We start from the raw sequence: 18,464 nt of genomic DNA on the forward strand, positions 1-18,464 counted from the left end.
AGTGTTATTTCTACTGCACTCAGTACAAGCTTAGGCCTGCTTATGTCAGCCTTAAATTTATCTGCAACATATTCTCTTTGACAGAAATAAGGTATTATTTGGGCATACTGAATAGAAATAACACAGAAATATGACTAAGAGATCAATTTCTTAGTTTTGTTTTTGTATATTCAAATATAAAAATATATTGTATATTCTCAGTGACACTAAATCAGGAATAATTAATTGATTTCAAAGATTACAGTACTGTAACTGAAATCAGCATCTGTTCCAAATGGTTTTTTCCCCAAGGGAATTTGAAAGACACATATCACAGAATCAGAATCACAGAATCACAGAATGTTAGGGATTGGAAGGGACCTGAAAAGATCATCTAGTCCAATCCCCCTGCCAGAGCAGGAACCTAAATGAGATCAAATAGAAAGGCATCAAGGCGGGTTTTGAATGTCTCCAGAGAAGGAGACTCCACAACCTCCCTGGGCAGCCTGTTCCAGTGCTCTGGCACCCTCACTGTAAAGTAGTTTCTTCTGAAGTTTAAGCGGAACCTCCTGTGTTCCAGCTCACACCCATTGCCCCTTGTCCTATTACTGGGCATCACTGAGAAGAACCTGGCTCCATCCTCCTGACATTCGCCCTTTACATATTTATAAACATTAATGAGGTCTCCCCTCAGTCTCCTCTTCTCCAAGCTAAAGAGACCCAGCTCCCTCAGCCTTTCCTCATAAGGGAGATGCTCCACTCCCTTAATCATCTTGGTGGCTCTGTGCTGTGAGTTCACAAAACAAAAATCCCCCAATCTACTTTACAATTGTTAAAAGTACACAGAATTTTTTCCCTGAGAAATAATTTTTAATGTAGTTATAAGTAAGGATGGAGTTTCACCACTCTATTTCTTTATTATTATTCTTTATTTCTCCAGCAGATCTGTCTCTGCTTTGATGCTTTTCTTTAGGGACAGAGAAATACTCAAAGAAGTTCAGACCAAGAAATGAAACAAGAAAATTGACCAATGTGATCTATGCTGGATCACAGAAGAAAAAACTTCTTATAGAGAGAATGTGTACTTATATGACCGATGCCATGAATATTTACACTCCAACTTCAAATTATGTAAAAATTTTGGAAAACAGTCTCTGATAAAAAAAGTCTATAAGACATGGTTCTATCAATGGCACATATTGTTAACCTGTATTTTTCGGGCAGAAAGAATTATAACATTGCTATCAATACTAAGATTTCCACCCACACCTCTCCTCCAAAAGAAAAAAAAATACAATGTACAAACCAAAAATTAGTTTATGTTCTTTTCTTAGGTCCCTCATTCCAGAAATTTTTTCCCCATCATTGCCAAGAAAGAGCTTCTCAGAGTTCTTTTTGCTTAAAAAGCCACTGCCACACATTTCCAATCTATTTTTTGAGTCTAGAAGATTTCTTTCTGAAATGATCCCACTTCTTTTGAGTATTTCTGTGTGAAATATCTATGCTTTTTTCTAAATGACTCTTAAAAAAGAGGGGGTTTTTTTTCTGCCATGAACAGGCCCATATACTACCAGAAAAGGCTTTTCATGATTCAAACCAAAAATTGTTCATGGGACTCATTTATGTCATTTATGTCTTTCCCAGAACAATAAGATCCCTCAGTGCCAGGGTTTGGAGTTCTTTTGGTTTGTTCTCATTTGGATTTTTTTTGACATGAAAATGGTACTACTTCCAGTAGTATTCACTCCAGATAGACAATGTCAGTGATACGGAAAATAAAGATTTATGTTGTATTATCTATAATCCAGAAAAGCTGAAGGGATTTACAATATTCTTCTTTGACTGACTCAAAGGATATGAGTCAGAGGGTAGAATGGAGAATGGAAATGATACCAGATTGTAAAAGGCAGCTTTCCATAGTTAATTTCTAGCTTCCTGAAAAAGGGACCTTGTATTTGTAACTCATGCATTGATACTTATCACTGAGTTTGTCATTAGAAAAATGACATTGACCTCTATGGGGTTATTTTCTCAGATCCCTCACAACTTAAACAAAAGTCTGTGGCTGATGTTGTTAGGGTGGAGAACCAAATGACTTTAGTAGACTTTTTAACTAATCATTAAGATGTTAAAAAAGGCCATTAATGTTCACATTGGGTCCACAGAAAACATTCCACTTGCAACTGTTATTTTTGATTATGATTTTTCAGGCTTAATAACTTATTTTGGGCCAAATGCTCAAGTTTCAATAGCTTTATCTTTGTTTCTGACATAGTAATGAATATGTCTAATTAATTCTTAGTATTTACTCATCTTTACTATTACTGATTAGGAAGGGTAGGGAAATCCAGGGTTATGACATATCTATTAACTTCTCATATTTCTTCTGAACATGATGGCCTTAGAATCCTGTTCTAGGTTCTCATCAAAAGTAGTCCATATGTCAAATAGAAAATCACCTTATAAATATCTTATTTGATTAATAATGTGATAGAAAAATCTCAAACATTTATGAATTGTGGCCTTTCTTGTGTTCTTGAAGGTGAAAAAACCCATAGATTCTGCACATTTTAAAGCACTAGCTGAAAATCAAGCTGAGATTTTGTTTTCCCTGCCCTAGGGCTTTTATCATTCCTTAACTGCAAAATCACTACTAACAGCTTACTTATCAAACCCTAAAAGATGCAAGGCCAAGTGTCTGTTTTGTGGAATGACTGAAGTGCCCCTTTTTTGTCTGGCATGTTGAACAAAAAATCACTTCATGCTTTTACAAGCATTTTAGTAATACAGAAAAAGTAAGTGGTATTGTCACTGACATTCTACTCACACAAAAAAATCATTCAATTAGGCAAGCCTTCGATATCAGTACAAAATCTGTATATTGTAGATACTGCAAAAACAAATTGTTTGTCCTTCTGTAAGAGCTAGGTCCCTCTGTGGTAGGTCTAGATTAATTTTTCCTTTGGAAGCGTGGGAACAATTGGCAAATTTCTCCCAGTTTGCCTCCCAGAACAATCCAATAATTTAAGAATCTAAGTCTTCATGTCAGAAATACTTGTTGTTTCTCAATAAAAAGAAATAAGAATATTCTATTCTAAAAATAGAATAAGCTATGCATATCCAGGACGCTGAAATATGTATGACTGCAGGTAGTTTAGGGAAGGTGATTGTGGCCACAAAGCCAGGAAAAAATATACCTGGTGTTATCCCTGTCCCAGAATAGACTAGGTTACTACTGGAAGAAGAGTTGCAAACCACTTGGAAAGAGTTTTGATGTCTTGTTTCTCCTGAACACGTGCAATAAAGCATTTCGTCACCCCGACCCCAAGGGGTATCCTAGGCCAGCGGATTTCAAAATTACGACAGAGAAAAAAAATAGTTAAAGTCTTTCTATTACCATTCAGTTTTGTTATCAAAATCAAATTGCATTCAACAGTTTATTTCTTTAATACTGCTGATCCCTCTCTGCTTTTTCTTGATGTGACAGTAAAGTAAATAATTAATCATAGTGAAATTTGAATTGTCAGTTATCAGTCACACAGGAGAGATGCTATATTAGCTGGGAGAGGCAGTTCACAATGCTCAGAACTATTGTTTTAGATCCTGTGCAGGACTGTGTCGATACCACCGCATCATGTTGATTATTTGTATTATTGTGATTTCTTATGCTAAAATAAAGGCTAGAAACTTATTTAAAACCTCTAAAAATGAAAACTGAGATTCAGTAGAATTAGATAGTAACCTCAAAAAACCATAGATTGCTGAACGTACAGACCATAGGTTAGAGTCCAGCATTTTCTTGATTAAAGCTGGGCCAGATTGTTAGCTACTTCAAAATACCAGGATAGTTAGTGTTGCAAGGACACAAGTTTTGATAGCGTAGGTATAACCTTATAGTATCTCTCTACATATATTTTGTTCTTTCTTTTCTTCCTTCAGTTTTTGCTAAATAAACTCCTCTAGGTAGGTGCTTATGCACAGAAATAGCAGGGAAAATATTTCATAGATTAAAGTACCTAATGTTATTTTTCTTTTCCTATTTCTCTTCTGAATGAGAAATTGCTTCTTAGATCACATAAGTCTGCACTGGTGGCAGCCACATCACTGAGATGGAATTTCCTACCTGGACTTCTTCTCTGTGACTTAATCACACCAATGCCGATTTTTGATTTTCAGCAACAGTAAAACTGAAAGTATTCAGATAGTTGAATACCATTCCAAGGTGCTTCTAGAAACTTTTAAAGTTAGAAGGGGTTAGAGGACTACGTGAGCTTTAAATAGGAAGAATATAACTTGTTCTGTCAGATGTCCTAAAAAATTCTTTATTCATCTTAATAGGCTCTACTTACTGCTTACTATGAAAAGAGTAATCAATTATCAGTACAGCGGTATTACTAAGTCACAGATAAAAATCATCAGGTAAATATGTTTTCTATCTTTGTTGCTAGAATTTCTTTTCACTATTACATATAAACAGTAAGAGGTATATAAAGAATGATCACTTACTACTTGAAGTAAAGAAAGATACCCAAATCCTACATTATCAAAGTTTACTTTCACGTTTTTCCATCGGGCACTTTGATTGTTTTTTATGAGTTCCTCACACTGACTAAAATTGTTGATTTGGTCGACTTCAAACCTTTCATCAGTTGTGGTGTTAACACAGTAGTAGAACTTCCCAGCAAACAGATTTACTCCCATGATGCTGAAAATTAGCCAGAATATAAGACAAACGAGAAGCACGTTCATGATGGATGGAATTGCTCCTAAAAGGGCATTCACAACCACCTAGTACACAAATACAGGGGGAAAAAGAAAAGAGTGTAAGAATATTTACAGCAATAAAGGTTTGTATAATGTTTTACCAATGCTTCACAAATGCTTGTTCAGAAACTAGTACTATAAATGTTAAAGCAGTACATTAATAACCGTAGCATTACACTGTTCAGTACTTAACATTAGAACATATAATGAAAGAAAAAAAAAGTAAAAAAAATAAAATAATTAAAAGAAAAACAAAAGAGAAGACCTGGTGATAGTAAGATGAAGCCTGACACTGATGTGTTCTATATGAAAAAGATAAACATGTTAAATATAAATAGAGACATAATAGAATTCTAAAAATGCATAAAATTATGGCTTAAAAATGTTTAAAGAAAAATGGCAACCTGTAGATTTGATCAACATAGCTTTGAAATTTAAGCTGAAAACACAAATGCCATGAATCTAGAAACTAAGCTCTGCATTAAAAGGATTATGCAGGAATTAAATACATATCTTTATTGCCTTATTGTTGCATGCAAGATTATAACAAAGATTAATTTCTTTGTATAGAAAAGCAAGACAGTTTTGCAATATGTGTCTACTTGAATCAACATAATTTATTTCAAGCTCCAGTCTTATTGTTTCATGTATTGAGTTTGTCAGTAATACTCTTCATTTATCTAAAGAAGGACATATATCAAGGACATATTTAGGGGGTTTGATTTTGCATTTTAAATTAATTCGGCCAGTTGCCCTCTCAGCCTCTTGCAGGCAAGATGTCAATAATTACTTATGTAGACAAAAAACGTATTTTTTCTGATATATACAGTAATTAATCACGTGTGTCTGTCAGAGCTATCAAAACTTTTGTGCTGTGTGACTGGTAATACCCGGGCAATAATTTCTCCTTGAGTATCCAATACCAGTTCTCATATACAAGTTATATTTTATTTTAAATTTTACCTTTTTTCTCTGTAAAATTTTTAGGACCTTGTAAGAAGGTAAAATAAAACACATAGTAGGGCTCTGATTCTCAGAAATCCAATTCCTACAGTAAGACAAGAAAGCACTGGCATGGATACTTGGGGTGTATTAAGGTGTCTTAGTCCGTCTTTGTTCCCTGCTTTCTAAAATGTAGAGGGATCTTCCCCACTACCAACATAATTCTGAGCAAACTCAGAGCTGCTTAATCTTACTACCTGTATTTCACAGCCTCTTGAAGGCCTTTGGAAGCAGAGTACTGTGGTTGTGCTACTCATCACTCAGCACCCTCCTCCTTCTAAATGTTATGGCAAGGAATTAGGACCTGTTTAGAGATCTTAGGCAGAAATGTTATTTTCAGGGTATATTTTCTTCTCATTTTAAGGACATCCTCCATTGCCAGACAGTAGAAATGGGACCTTTCTGTAACTGAGAGTCATCTCTATCTTTTATAAAAAAAAGAATTTTAAAAAATTTAGCTTTTCTTAGCAGCTTCTATTTTTTGTGATAAATTTAAAGGAAGCATGCTTGCTTCTTGAGATGTCTATTATAGAAAATATGGAGTATCTAGGTGATATGTCCATAAACTAGCCATTTAAAAAAATGCTTAAAAGATCTAACAAGGTCCCAGTAATATTCTGAACATAAGAAGCCGTTTTCAAAGGAGTGAGGGAAATGTTTTTATACTATCCTGGGGGGAGAAGAAATGCATTGCTACTTAGCTTAATGGAACTGAAAACAACATAAAAATTAGGAATGCAACGATCCTGGATTTTATTCCAAATCTGACCTAATCTATGACACTGTATTATGCTATTACTACTTTGAAATTCTAGGTCAGCTAGTGCTTGTCTTATTTTTTTTTTTTCCTTCACCCATAAAATGTTCTGCATGTGCCATACTGACTGAATTCCTCTTTGAATCTTGTTAAAAAACCTGAAAATAAAGATGTCAAGAAAGAAAGATGAGTATTTAGTCCTACAATTTAAATAAATTAAGGTTACCTGTGCTAACATGAGGAATGGTTTTGTATTGAGTGCCTGTAGCAGTAACCTTTTTAACAACCCTGAGATCCATTGGACCACAGCACAGATCCAGAACAGGCAGCAGAATAGTAACAGCTACAGTAATTGTTACAACAATTATGAATTGATAATAGTTGTAGAAAGAAAGATTTCTACAAAATGCAAAGTGTGTCTCTCATTTTTGGATGAACAGGTAATGCAGCCTCACTACTAAGACTGCTGAGAGATCAGCCATATCTTCTTGAATAAGAAGTGAACAGCTTCCAGCAACTGTTCCAACAACAGTTCCAACACCTTATATCATATAGGTCACTGAAAACCCATCAAATGGTAACAATTTTTGGTCACTACTGACCTGGCCTGGATGCGAACTGGTGACCTAGAGATGAAAGGCTCTGTATCTTATTACCAACCCCTTGAGCTATCCAGTCCCCCTGGAAGGTTTTTTAAGAAAAGAAGAAAAGAAAATTAAAACTTTTAGAAGTAGCTTTCTGTTTGCTTTTTGTTTTTGTTCGGTTTTTTATTTTCTTCCCCCCCCACCAGTGTTGGTTTTTGCCCTATCATATTTATAATGTAAAAAGGCATTTTTACATGCTGATCAGATGCTTGGCTGACTAAATTCCACCTTAGTAAGAAGTCTTTTATTTCTTCAACACATACAGTTGGAAGCAATTGCTTTATCAGTGTTTTTCTCTGTTTACTTTTTTGGTATTTGATATGGGAATAGCTGAGGTATATCAGGATAACCAGGACATTAGGTTACATAATATATATCAAAGATAGCACCCATATACACATGACATCTACACACATAAATTACAGTAAATTGAAAAAAAAAGAGAGAACCAATTGAAAAGTGAACTGAATGAAGAAAATAGGTCAATTAGCATTTCTTAATGTGTTAAAAAATTAGTGAATAGAAATTGTCAATCTTGTTGAAAAGGGTCTGCAGTGGGTTAAAAGCATATTGGCAACTACAGATCTTATTTTTGCTCATTCTTCAAACCGAGATCAGATGGATGTGATTCTAAATTTATTTTTCATTTTAAAACGAGCTGTTCCTTTGGGCCTATTCTCTGCTATTCCTTGATACAGAATATAATGACAATAAATTGAAAAAAAGATGTTTGTAGAGTTGTTTGTTTGTTTATTTAAATTACCTATGCATTTCTTCAAGGCTGGGATGTTGTTGGCCAGGCTGACTCCGGTGAGCAAGCTGTAAAAGCCCAAGATGATTCTGCTTGTTCACCTTCCTACAGCTTCAGGTAGGTGGAATAGCAATAAGTGCAAGTGAGAAGCAACATCTGGCATTTACAAAGACAAATGGGCTCTAGACTATTTTATTTCTCAGTTGATATTAATCCAGGAAAAAAAAAAAAACAAAAAACCAAAAACCCACCATTGTAGGAAACCATGTCTCCTCTAGAAGAAAGCAATATTTCATATATATACACACAACTTTTTAATGTTTACATTTTCATAACATTTATCTTCCTGCATCAGATATATACGTAAGATAAAAGAATTACTGCAATGCTAATTGTCTGTCTTATCTTCTGGCTGATATGACATTATGTCAATACAAATTAGTAGTCCAGTTGGTTTTTGTTGTTGCTATTTGTATGGTTTTTTGGACAGATGTCCAAACAAGAGAGAAAAATGGAACTGAAAAAAAAAAAAAAAAAAGTTTTGCTCCTAGACATGTTCGTATGTATAGAATGAGGACTGTGCAAAATACCAGCTTATCCCTGCCATATGAGTAGAATATAAGGAAGCTTAACTAGATTCAGCCTTGCTGTGGGACACATATCTGAAACAAATAGTGAGATATAAATGTATAATAGTTCTCACAGAAAAATAGCTTCAGTAGATCCTGGCAGATCAGCAGCCACAGGCATTCCAGGAATTCCTACACTGGACCTGACTAATGGATAAATAAGAGCCTCCTGAAATCTGTAAACAAACCAGGAACAATCTTCAGTAATACTTAGACATTTTTTCCATAACTTTTGCAGCTTCTATGAAGAAGTTCCAAATTCTGTCCCTGGTGCAAATTAGGAGGAATTTACCATCTTTGAGATGGAAAGAAAGATTATAGGATAATGTCTGGAACATTCTTCCTAGTCAAAATGACAAAATACTTTATTTGCCTCCACTTTGGAAGCTGTCAACTTCCTAATTGTAGGCTTAAACAGAAAAAGTTTCCCAAAGATTTGATGTGCCAGATCTCATATCAGAGTCCTCTGAAGGAGTCTATCAAAGACTGTAGAGATTATTTAACTGTTATTTCTTATTTTTTTCTGCATGTACATTCTGACATAAGATTCACATGCACAAGCACAGGAAGCCAAATAATTTTTACTTCTTTTACTACTACAAATATTTTACTTAAAATAAATTTTACTTTACCAGGACCTTTATGGATGAAATCAAACCATATATTCTATGCATGCTATATGGCCCTAACAACCATAGGACATATTCCTACTATATTCAATTCCCTGATAGCTGGGAAAGCCTGAGAAAGCCTCCAAGGAAGAGGAACAAATTGTGGGCTTGAATACACAGATCCAAAAATTTGCATAGTTTCTTTCTCTTTAAGTTGACTATCTGTACAGTCACAAAGTCTTAGACTTCAGATGGTGCTTGTTACAAAAAGCCATTTATCTCTGTTTTAGTACTACAGAAATTGAAGAGCCAGTTGTTCAAAGACAGCAGCATGCAGAGGAAGTTTGACAATAGCATACATATCATAGGCCACATTAGAGCAAAATAGGAAAATTAATTCCTGACTCAAACAAAACACTGACACTGCCTGGTGCAGGATTTGAGAGTAAGCTATGAGTATTGCCTTGTCTTGAACAAATATGAGGTAAGAACATCTGCCATAAGATCATGAATCTCCCCTGCTCAACTGGCCAAAGTCTAGATGTAGACAAAGCTGCCAGAGAGCATTTGCACTAAAGATGGGATTGAGCAAATAGCTATTGATTTAGATTCTTGGTGCACCATATAGGTAAGATTGCTGGAATGAGCAGGTAGGTATGCTGTGAGTGGACAGGAACAGAGGCTCAGGTGACATAAATGATCTGAGTTTAGCATGTTCTCATGAGGAAGGACTTTGAGAACATCACACAAGGAAGGCTAGAAGATGCAGAAACCACGCTGATTTGAGCAGGTTGAGGGTATCAGGTAACAGACAGGGGTATTGTGCCTTAAACTATGAAAGAGTTGAGGCAAGAGAGGAAAAGACATAAGCAACACAGTAACTTCCCAAGTCAGGGGATCAACAGAGCATCTGAAGGAGACCATGAAGAAAACCCATACCTAAATAAAAAGATCAGCATTATCTGATAGTCCAAGGCAAGGAATCACAGAATGGTAGGGGTTGGAAGGAGCCTCAGGCTCCCTACACAGCCAAAGCAGGCTCCCTACACCAGGTTGCACAGGACTGCATCCAGGCGGATTTTGAACGTCTCCAGAGATGGAGACTCCACAACATCTCTGGGCAGCCTATTCCAGTGCTCCGTCACCCTTACAGTAAAGAAGTTTTTCCTTAAGTTTGTCTGGAACTTTCAGTGTTCCAGTTTTTGCCCATTGCCCCTTGTCCTGTCAGTGGGTACTACTGAAAAGAGCCTGGCCCCATCCGTTTGGCCCCCACAGTTTAGGTATTTATAGACATTGATAAGGTCCCTTCTCAGTCTTCTCCAGGCTGAAGAGTCCCAGCTCTCTCAGCCTTTCCTCATACAGGAGATGCTCCAGGCCCCTAATCGTCTTTGTGGCCCTTCGCTGGAATCTCTCTAGGAGATCCCTGTCTTTCTTGAGCTGGGGAGCCCAGAACTGGACACAGTACTCCAGATGTGGCCTCACCAGGGCAGAATAGAGAGGGAGGAGAACCTCCCTCGACCTGCTGGCCACGCTCTTTTTAATGCCGCCCAGGATACTGTTGGCCTTCCTGGCCACAAGGGCACACTGCTGTTTACCAAGACACCCAAGTCCTTTTCCACAGAGCTCCTCTCCAGCAGGTCAGCCCCTAACCTGTACTGGTGCCTGTGGTTATTCCTCCCCAGGTGAAGGACTCTACATTTGCTCTTGTTGAACCTCATCAGGTTCCTTTCCGACCAACTCTCCACCATTTCCAGGTCTCACTGGATGGCAGCACAGCCTTCTGGTATGTCAGCCACTCCTCTCAGCTTTGTATCATCAGCAAACTTGCTGAGGATGGACTCTACCCCTACATGTAGGTCATTGATGAAGATATTAAACAAGACCAGACCCAGTACCAACTCCTGGGGAACACCACTAGTTACAAGCCTCCAACTAGATTCTACACCACTGATCGCAACCCTTTGAGCTCTGCAAGTAAGCCAGTTCTCAGTCCACCTCACTGTCCACTCATCTATCCCATACCTTCTAAGCTTTGCTACAGGGATGTTGTGGGAGACAGAATCAAAAGCCTTGCTGAAATCAAGGTAGACAACATCCACTGCTCTCCCTGCATCTACTACTCCTGATAACCTTCTTTTCTTCCAATTGCTTAGAGATGGTATCAAGAATAAGTTGCTCCATCAACTTCCAAGGGACAGAGATGAGGCTGACTAGCCTGTAGTTCCTGGGTCCTCCTTCTTGCCCTTTTCGAAGGCTGGAGTGACATTTGCTATCATCCAGTGTTCGGGCACCTCTCCCATTCTCCAAGACCTTTTGAAGATGATAGCAATTTAGCAATCAATTCCACTAGCTCCTTCAGCACTCATGGGTGCATCCCATCAGGGCCCATGGGTGTGTGTGTATTGATTTTGTTTAGACTACCTCTGATCAGTTCCTCCTCGACCAAGTGGCAATCTTCCTCTCTCCAGACTCTCTCTCTGATCTCTAGTGCCTGGGATTCCTGAGGGGCAGTTTTAGCTGTGAAGACTGAAGCAAAGAAGGCGTTCAGTATCTCTGCCTTCTCAGAATCCCCTGTTACCAGGGCACCCGCCTCATTCAACAGCAGGCCTACATTTTCCCTAGTATTCCTTTTGCTATTGATATACTTAAAAAAGCTTTTTTTGTTGTCCTTTACCTCCTTTGCCAGATTTAGTTGCAAGTGGGCCTTAGCCTTTTTTCTGACCAAATAATAACAAAAATGCTGTAATAATGTCTTCTTGTTCTCCCTGGTACTAAACAGATTATGAAAACTGCCTTTCTCTGAAGTTAGAGCAGCCATTTAAAAATAAAACTGAAGTCTTACAGATGCTTATTCTTAATTCAGGATCACTACAAAGTAGCAAATAGAAAGTATGTAAAAGTAAATTATGATTGGGAGACTATAATATTATTTCAATCAAGGAAAAAAACACAAAAGGTTGTTTCACGAAAGAAATTAATGCATTTTGTCAAGAGTATTAGAACCAGCATGAGAAACACCTCACATGTGAAACAATTGAAAAAATTTGAGTACTTATGACAAAGTTTTCAATTTTTGAGTAAAATTAAGACTGCATTTGGAATACAGGGTGAAGATTATTAGAAAACTACCATTTCAATCAGCAATTGTAAAGAAAAATTGGATTTAACTGAGAGTATGCAAGGCGAAGACAGGCAGATAGAATCAGAGACCTGATAAGGAGGTACAACTAAATCTTAATCTTAACAGTAATGAACAAATAAAATTGAAACAAGAGATAAAAGATCTCAGGAAAAGAAAATAACTCCCTTTAACAATTGCATTCTTTTCTATTTTTCCTTAGTTGTTACTGTAGAAGTGCATTTGACTGAAGAATGCTTCTGATAGAGAATTTTATCTTCAAAGAAGGCAAAACATCCTCAAACACTTAATGCACAAACTATTTTAATAACACTGTGCTGGAAAAATTTCATGCTATTGGGTGGTGTGTTTATGTCTTGGAGTGCTAGAACTGTTAGCAGGGAGGTTCAACTATGATCTCAGGAGGTCCCTACTAACCTCAGTGATTCTGCAGTTCTGTACTGGCTTTTATAAGAAAATTTAACTTGGCTAAAGTAGCAACAGAAGCATTTCTTATTCATGTAACAATCTATTAAAAGTAAGCTACACTGTTGGATTTAACAAAACACTGGAGTTCCCAGAGCAGCTTTGATTCTGTTTCTCACCAGAACTCAAGTATAGACAAAATACTTTTGAAGACAACATAGAAGAAAAGAAATAATGTAACATACTGTATGATGAAATACAACCATTATCTGCCAAGCAATAAATCATATGGCTGCATTTGTTTGAGAAGACCTGGTAAATATTGTAAATACACACAAGCAAGAAACCAGAGCAATTATTTGATGTGGAAACAGTATCTTTGAATTTCACCGGATGCAGTGAAAAAAACATAACTTTTAATTCTTCCTGTTGCAAAAATGACATGTTATGGACCTTTATGTGTTCTTTAATATTTTTAATTAAAATGTAAACTATATTATGTATCTTATTCAAATATCATTAAATTTTTATGCTAAAAGTAAGGATTTTCTTCAAGATACAACATACACAAATCCAGACAAAAATCATACCAGTTTCAGTTATAAAAGAAATTCCTTCAGAAGGTCTCTCTTAGTTGTAGAATTACAGTCTAAATAAAATCTCAAAATATTAAGATATTTCCTGTATGTTTTATGAACATATATATAGAGAGAGTCTTCTCATATCGAAGTTAGTAATTTTTTAAATTGTCTTTCAGGAGACATTACACTTTTAATAGACTTTCCTTAAAACTCAAAGTTAATTAATAAGATCCTAGTCCTCAAAAAATCCTTCAAAGTGCATAATCTTTTGATCAAAGAATATATTCCTCTATATTTAAGAGAAACTTGCAGAAGAGAGTGAATACATTTTCTTCAGAGTGAATACATAATTTTTAACTGTGATATAAGATGCTAAATTTACAATGAATGCTGTTTATGTTGATACATCATTTACTCAGAAGCTATTAAAAAACCTTGCACTAATGATACCCTTATACAGTTGCTGCTTGCAAGGTTGGTAGTCTAAAGACTTGATTTTTCTAAGGATGTGAGAGTGAATGCAAATCTTTTTATATCACTGACATATGTTTTCTGCAGGACATTTCTAAACGCCAAGAAAGATACTGCAAAAATAATACTGCTGTTGGTATTTAAAAAAAAAAAAAAAATTACAAAAACCAGTTTCCAACACAGGCCAAAGAAGAGTGAATTCAGATTCTAAAAAAGGGCTATATGTTACATAGTGTCTTGTGTTACCTATATACACTTGGAGTGATTTACTTAATGTAACATAGGGGTTTAAAAATTATGCAAAAATTTAAAATGAGATAAACATCTAAAGTTGTAACTATTCAGATCATAGTCTATTGGTGTGCGCTTAATGTACTACAGGTAATATTCAAAACTTTCTATGTGATTTTTCTGAATGTATGTAGCTATAAATTGAATAATGGAGTAAAACACAGACCTTTCCAAAACATTGCAAAAGCTAAATTCAAATTTTTAAAGCCATTTTTTATCTCAGTTTAAAAAGCATCTAAAAGTCTAAAAATAGCTGAGGTATTTTTCTCTTGCAAAAAGAACTCAGATAAATCTAAATAGCAATTCTGATTTTCGCAATAGTTTTCATGTTATTTCTGTAACATCAAAAATTCTAAAAGATTATTTCCAAAGATTTTAAGCAATTAAGAAGGGGGTGTAGGGTGAATATATATAATCTACTTTTGCTCCTACTGGATTCTCAGATAAGATTGTCTTTCCTTCTAACCCTTAATAAAAATGTAGTGATTAGTCACCCTGTAATCATTAAGGGTAGAAAAGGGGGAAATAGTGTACCCATAATACAGATAAGGGGAGGAACCAGTGGTCCACCCCATCCAAGCTGAAGAAAGGTTATCCTATATGAAATAGAAATATATAGCCTGTTATTAGTTGTGAATCTGTAATGACAGACACTTGATGTTATGTTTTATAACTCAATTGTATGAGAAATGTTTCTTTCCTACTAATGAAGTTTGGAGTAGTCTTGAAAATATCTCATTATCACTTTCCTGGTAAGGGAATCTAAGGAATAGCCATCAAATTTTAGAGGATATTTAGGACATCAAATACTCTAATTTAGTTTTACAAGTTATGAAATTGGACTGGAAATTTGAAATATAGTAAATGTTTAAAGCCATCAGCCAGAAATATGCATAAGGCATGCAAAACTGAAAGTGCAAGTGGATTTCAGATTGTTTGCTGCCTTCTACTATTTCTCTAATAAATAAATCAAGCATGGCATGACATGCTTTACTTTGTGAAATTAGACACAAATGCATGCTTTATTGTCACTTAATTCTCTAACTCAGCAAAGCAATGTATACTCAGTATTCTACGTTTACAAGTAGCATACCAATTCAGAGCTAGCGCAAAAGCATTATATTGCAAGTACTAAAAAGCTAAACAAAAAGCAATGGGTATATTCACATCTCAGTCTGCAGATACTTCTGCTCAGTACATACACTAATTGAGATGAGAATATAAACCCTGAGACAGAAATTTAAATTAAATTAAAGCAATTCTTTACTTTGCCTTCCAGCATCTGGGTGGAGTTGGTTTTGAGATTCACTATAGAAAGCAGTAAAATTTCTCAGAATTCAGTATACTAGTAGATATTTTAAATGCCTTTAAAATGGCAAAACTCACTTCTGTGTTCAAGGCAAGCACAGGCTATGGAGCACTTGTACACTGTTCTGGTGCAAGTAATTCGTATATCTTATATTCATACTGGAAATAAAATTTATCTTATTTATGAAACAGCGCAATTACAAAATTGAGTTGTAACCACAGAGTATAACTGTAGACTTATAAGAATATAACTTAAAAAGTGAAACATTTCGTATTTAGAGGTAACAGAATAGTTATCAGTATTTGCTGACTATGTAAAGTGCTGTATTCTTCCAATTCACCAGAATGGTAAATGTATTTAAGAAAAAGATTGATTTCAAGTAGCTGAGAACTTAGCAGATTGTTTTTTTCAGAGCTTTTTACATACAGGGATTTTTGTGGAATACATATGATCTCTTACATATTCAAGACAAAATTTGCACAGTTTTGAGAATGGGGGTAAGCATTAAAATTCTAAATACATGCTGAATAAAAACTCAGATTATTTTGTCACATTTCAGTGTGGGTGTAGGCAATATAAGAAATCAAAGCGGGCTGATTTATTTTGACTTTCTGTTGGCAGATAAAATAATGTGTTTTTATGAATTTTTATGAAATGAACTCAGTTTCTGAGAAGACTGTAATTTCACTATAGTCTTATCATGAGCTGGTCAATTATTTCTCATTTGAATCTTTTTACTGTTCATGAGTCATCCATAAGGTAATGCTCATCTTTCAATGAGCTGCTGTGAATACTTGCCAAGTGCTTTGGAAAAAACATTTTCAGAAGTACATATAACTAATAGTAAATATAAGGCCTCTACAGTTGGCCAGTCAAATTTGCTAGGTGACTGGAAAATTGATTATCATTAATATTGAAGGACAGAGCTGAAACCTTTTTTGCTTTTCGGTTGTCTGCGATTCCTACACAGCAAATTGCTTGTGAATTATTCACGTTGTGTACTTGAAATTCTATCATATGATTGGGCTTCTGGCATAGTTTCATAGTTATTCAGTGAGAAATAAGGGGGAGCAGTAAATAGATTTCAAGTAACAGGTACTTTGAGCATCAATATCCTCAATCTTTTAAACGGAAATTTTTCTAAGGCAATTATGTAAGGATACAGAAAAATGGAATAAAACATTTGGCAATCAATTTTGACATTATCTTTCTAGAAATTATCTGTTTTTTCCAACCTAATTTTTAAGAGCTGCATTTCTTGTCACTGTGTAACTTCTATACTGGTCTCCCAGTCCTCCTGCACCTGAACAGAACAGTATTGAAAAAGTAAAGCTGCCAGCAATTTCCCGACATTCCTCTGCACAAAATCACATCTATCTGAATGTTCAGGAACAGTAAGTACAATGAAAGGCAAAGAGAAAATAGCAAAGTCAAATAGTCATTCCAAACTTAAACGAAAATTTGTACATTCTGTAGTACTTGACCAGCTCTTACCCTGCTGAATATCAATTCATGAATTTCAAATGTGAGAAAACTGTTAAAAGTCAATTTGCTGTATGAAACTTAAATTTATTAATCTAATAATCATTGGTTAGCAATATTTTTTTTCTGATGCATTCTGAAGTAGAGATATGTAGAATATAATTTAAGGAACAGAATTCTAAGCCTCAATTTGACTTGATTAAGCTTAGATTAGTATCTAAAAGTTGTTCAGATAGTATATTGCAGGCTATTCCACTGGTTTATAATTGACTTGAAATTCATTAGTGGATTGTTTCTTCTTATGTTTCCATGAAGTAGCAAAAAAGCATTCTCTTAAAACATATTTCAATGACATGCATAATAGAGTTAGTTTGTATTCAGTGGCTTTAAGGAACAGAAGGTATAAACAAATGAAAAAGTAAGTTAAAATGCTTTCTCGAGTGAGATGAATAGTAAGCAGAGCCTCTAAGTTACTCAGAATAAGTTAAAAATAACCTTATATACATTGTATTGAATATTGAATAGAGATTTGTTGAAAAAAGAAAAGCATTTATCTTACAAAAAGAATAATTTCATAGATAAATCAAATAACTTGATTTGTTTTTAAAGTCAGCCAAACTCAGAAACAGATTTAAACCACTAGTGGGTATGAATGTATCTCTAGTACCATCTAGTAAAATTCAGTGGGGTTAGACCAAAGGTGGTTTATAAAATATAAAGAAAAATGAAGGATTTCAACTGGCAAAAGAAAATATCTTTATTAATGAATGCTAAATTAGATTTCTGTAAAAATATTTTAATATGCTTATCAGTAAAAATAATAAAATATTGTTACATTTTATTAATAATTAATCATTTGTTAAGAGAATTCATAGTTGGCAATTTCAAAGCATTGTATGGAAAACTCCTGAGATTGGCTAGAAAGTAAAGTAACCTTAATGAATGTAACTTCTATGTGATACTGCATATGGTGAATCGATGAAGCTTTTTGCTTATCTGTCCATAAAAGATATGCAATAGATAAAAAGATAGTGCAGCCTTTCTGCATGGACTTGTCATTCCTTATTCTGCATGCATGGATTCCTTCTATGCATGCATATTTTCAGATTCTTTCATGTTGTCTTACCCTCATGCCTTCAAATCGTGACAAAGCTCTTAATGGTCTCAAAGCTCTTAGTGTTCTAAGGGACTTAATGGCACCAAGTTCAGAATAACCCAATGCATTTGCTGTTAAGCTAACCAAAGAGACCTATATGAAAACAGGAAATTAAAAATTATTATATTGTACATGCTGCTTTACATACCATAGACGCGAAATATAAACTTCTTTAGAAGAATCTAATTTTGGATTGTTTTCTTTGGGAATAATAATGTTCTGTTTTTTGTTTTTTTGTTTTTTAAAGTGATATGACAGAAGAGTAAGATAGGTAAATAAACAAAAATATCAAAAGGTAACAAGTAATACTACTCAATTTCATATTTCGCTAGTGATGTGAGGGCATTTAAAACTACAAAAAACAAATTAAATTAAACTCTCCTTTTTACCAATTTAGGTATTGCTCTCACTTTTTCTTTGCTTTACAATGCTGTCGGGATCAGTAATTATAGTTGATAATGGCCATTTGATTGCCCACAACTGAAAGGGAAAT

General features: G+C 35.0%; 1 protein-coding gene across 13 annotated transcripts in view; it reads right to left on the reverse strand.

Moving 5' to 3' along the window:
* Positions 1 to 18,464, reverse strand: part of LOC104529198 (sodium channel protein type 1 subunit alpha) — a 64,353-nt gene that overhangs the window by 7,873 nt on the left and 38,016 nt on the right. For 11 of the 13 annotated variants that reach the window (XM_010173427.2, XM_010173424.2, XM_010173420.2 and 8 more), the window contains exons 20-21: positions 17,942 to 18,064; positions 4,486 to 4,767 (exon numbers count right to left, since the gene is read on the reverse strand). In XM_010173427.2, coding sequence (XP_010171729.1) covers positions 4,486 to 4,767; positions 17,942 to 18,064 — 405 coding nt within the window. The remainder of the gene's footprint in view (positions 1 to 4,485; positions 4,768 to 17,941; positions 18,065 to 18,464) is intronic. The other 2 variants (XM_029086333.1, XM_010173426.2) reach the window with 1 other exon arrangement.

The sequence above is a fragment of the Antrostomus carolinensis genome, unplaced genomic scaffold (assembly GCF_000700745.2).
Source record: "Antrostomus carolinensis isolate BGI_N321 unplaced genomic scaffold, ASM70074v2 scaffold558, whole genome shotgun sequence".
In the NCBI taxonomy this organism is placed as follows: Eukaryota; Metazoa; Chordata; class Aves; order Caprimulgiformes; family Caprimulgidae; genus Antrostomus; species Antrostomus carolinensis.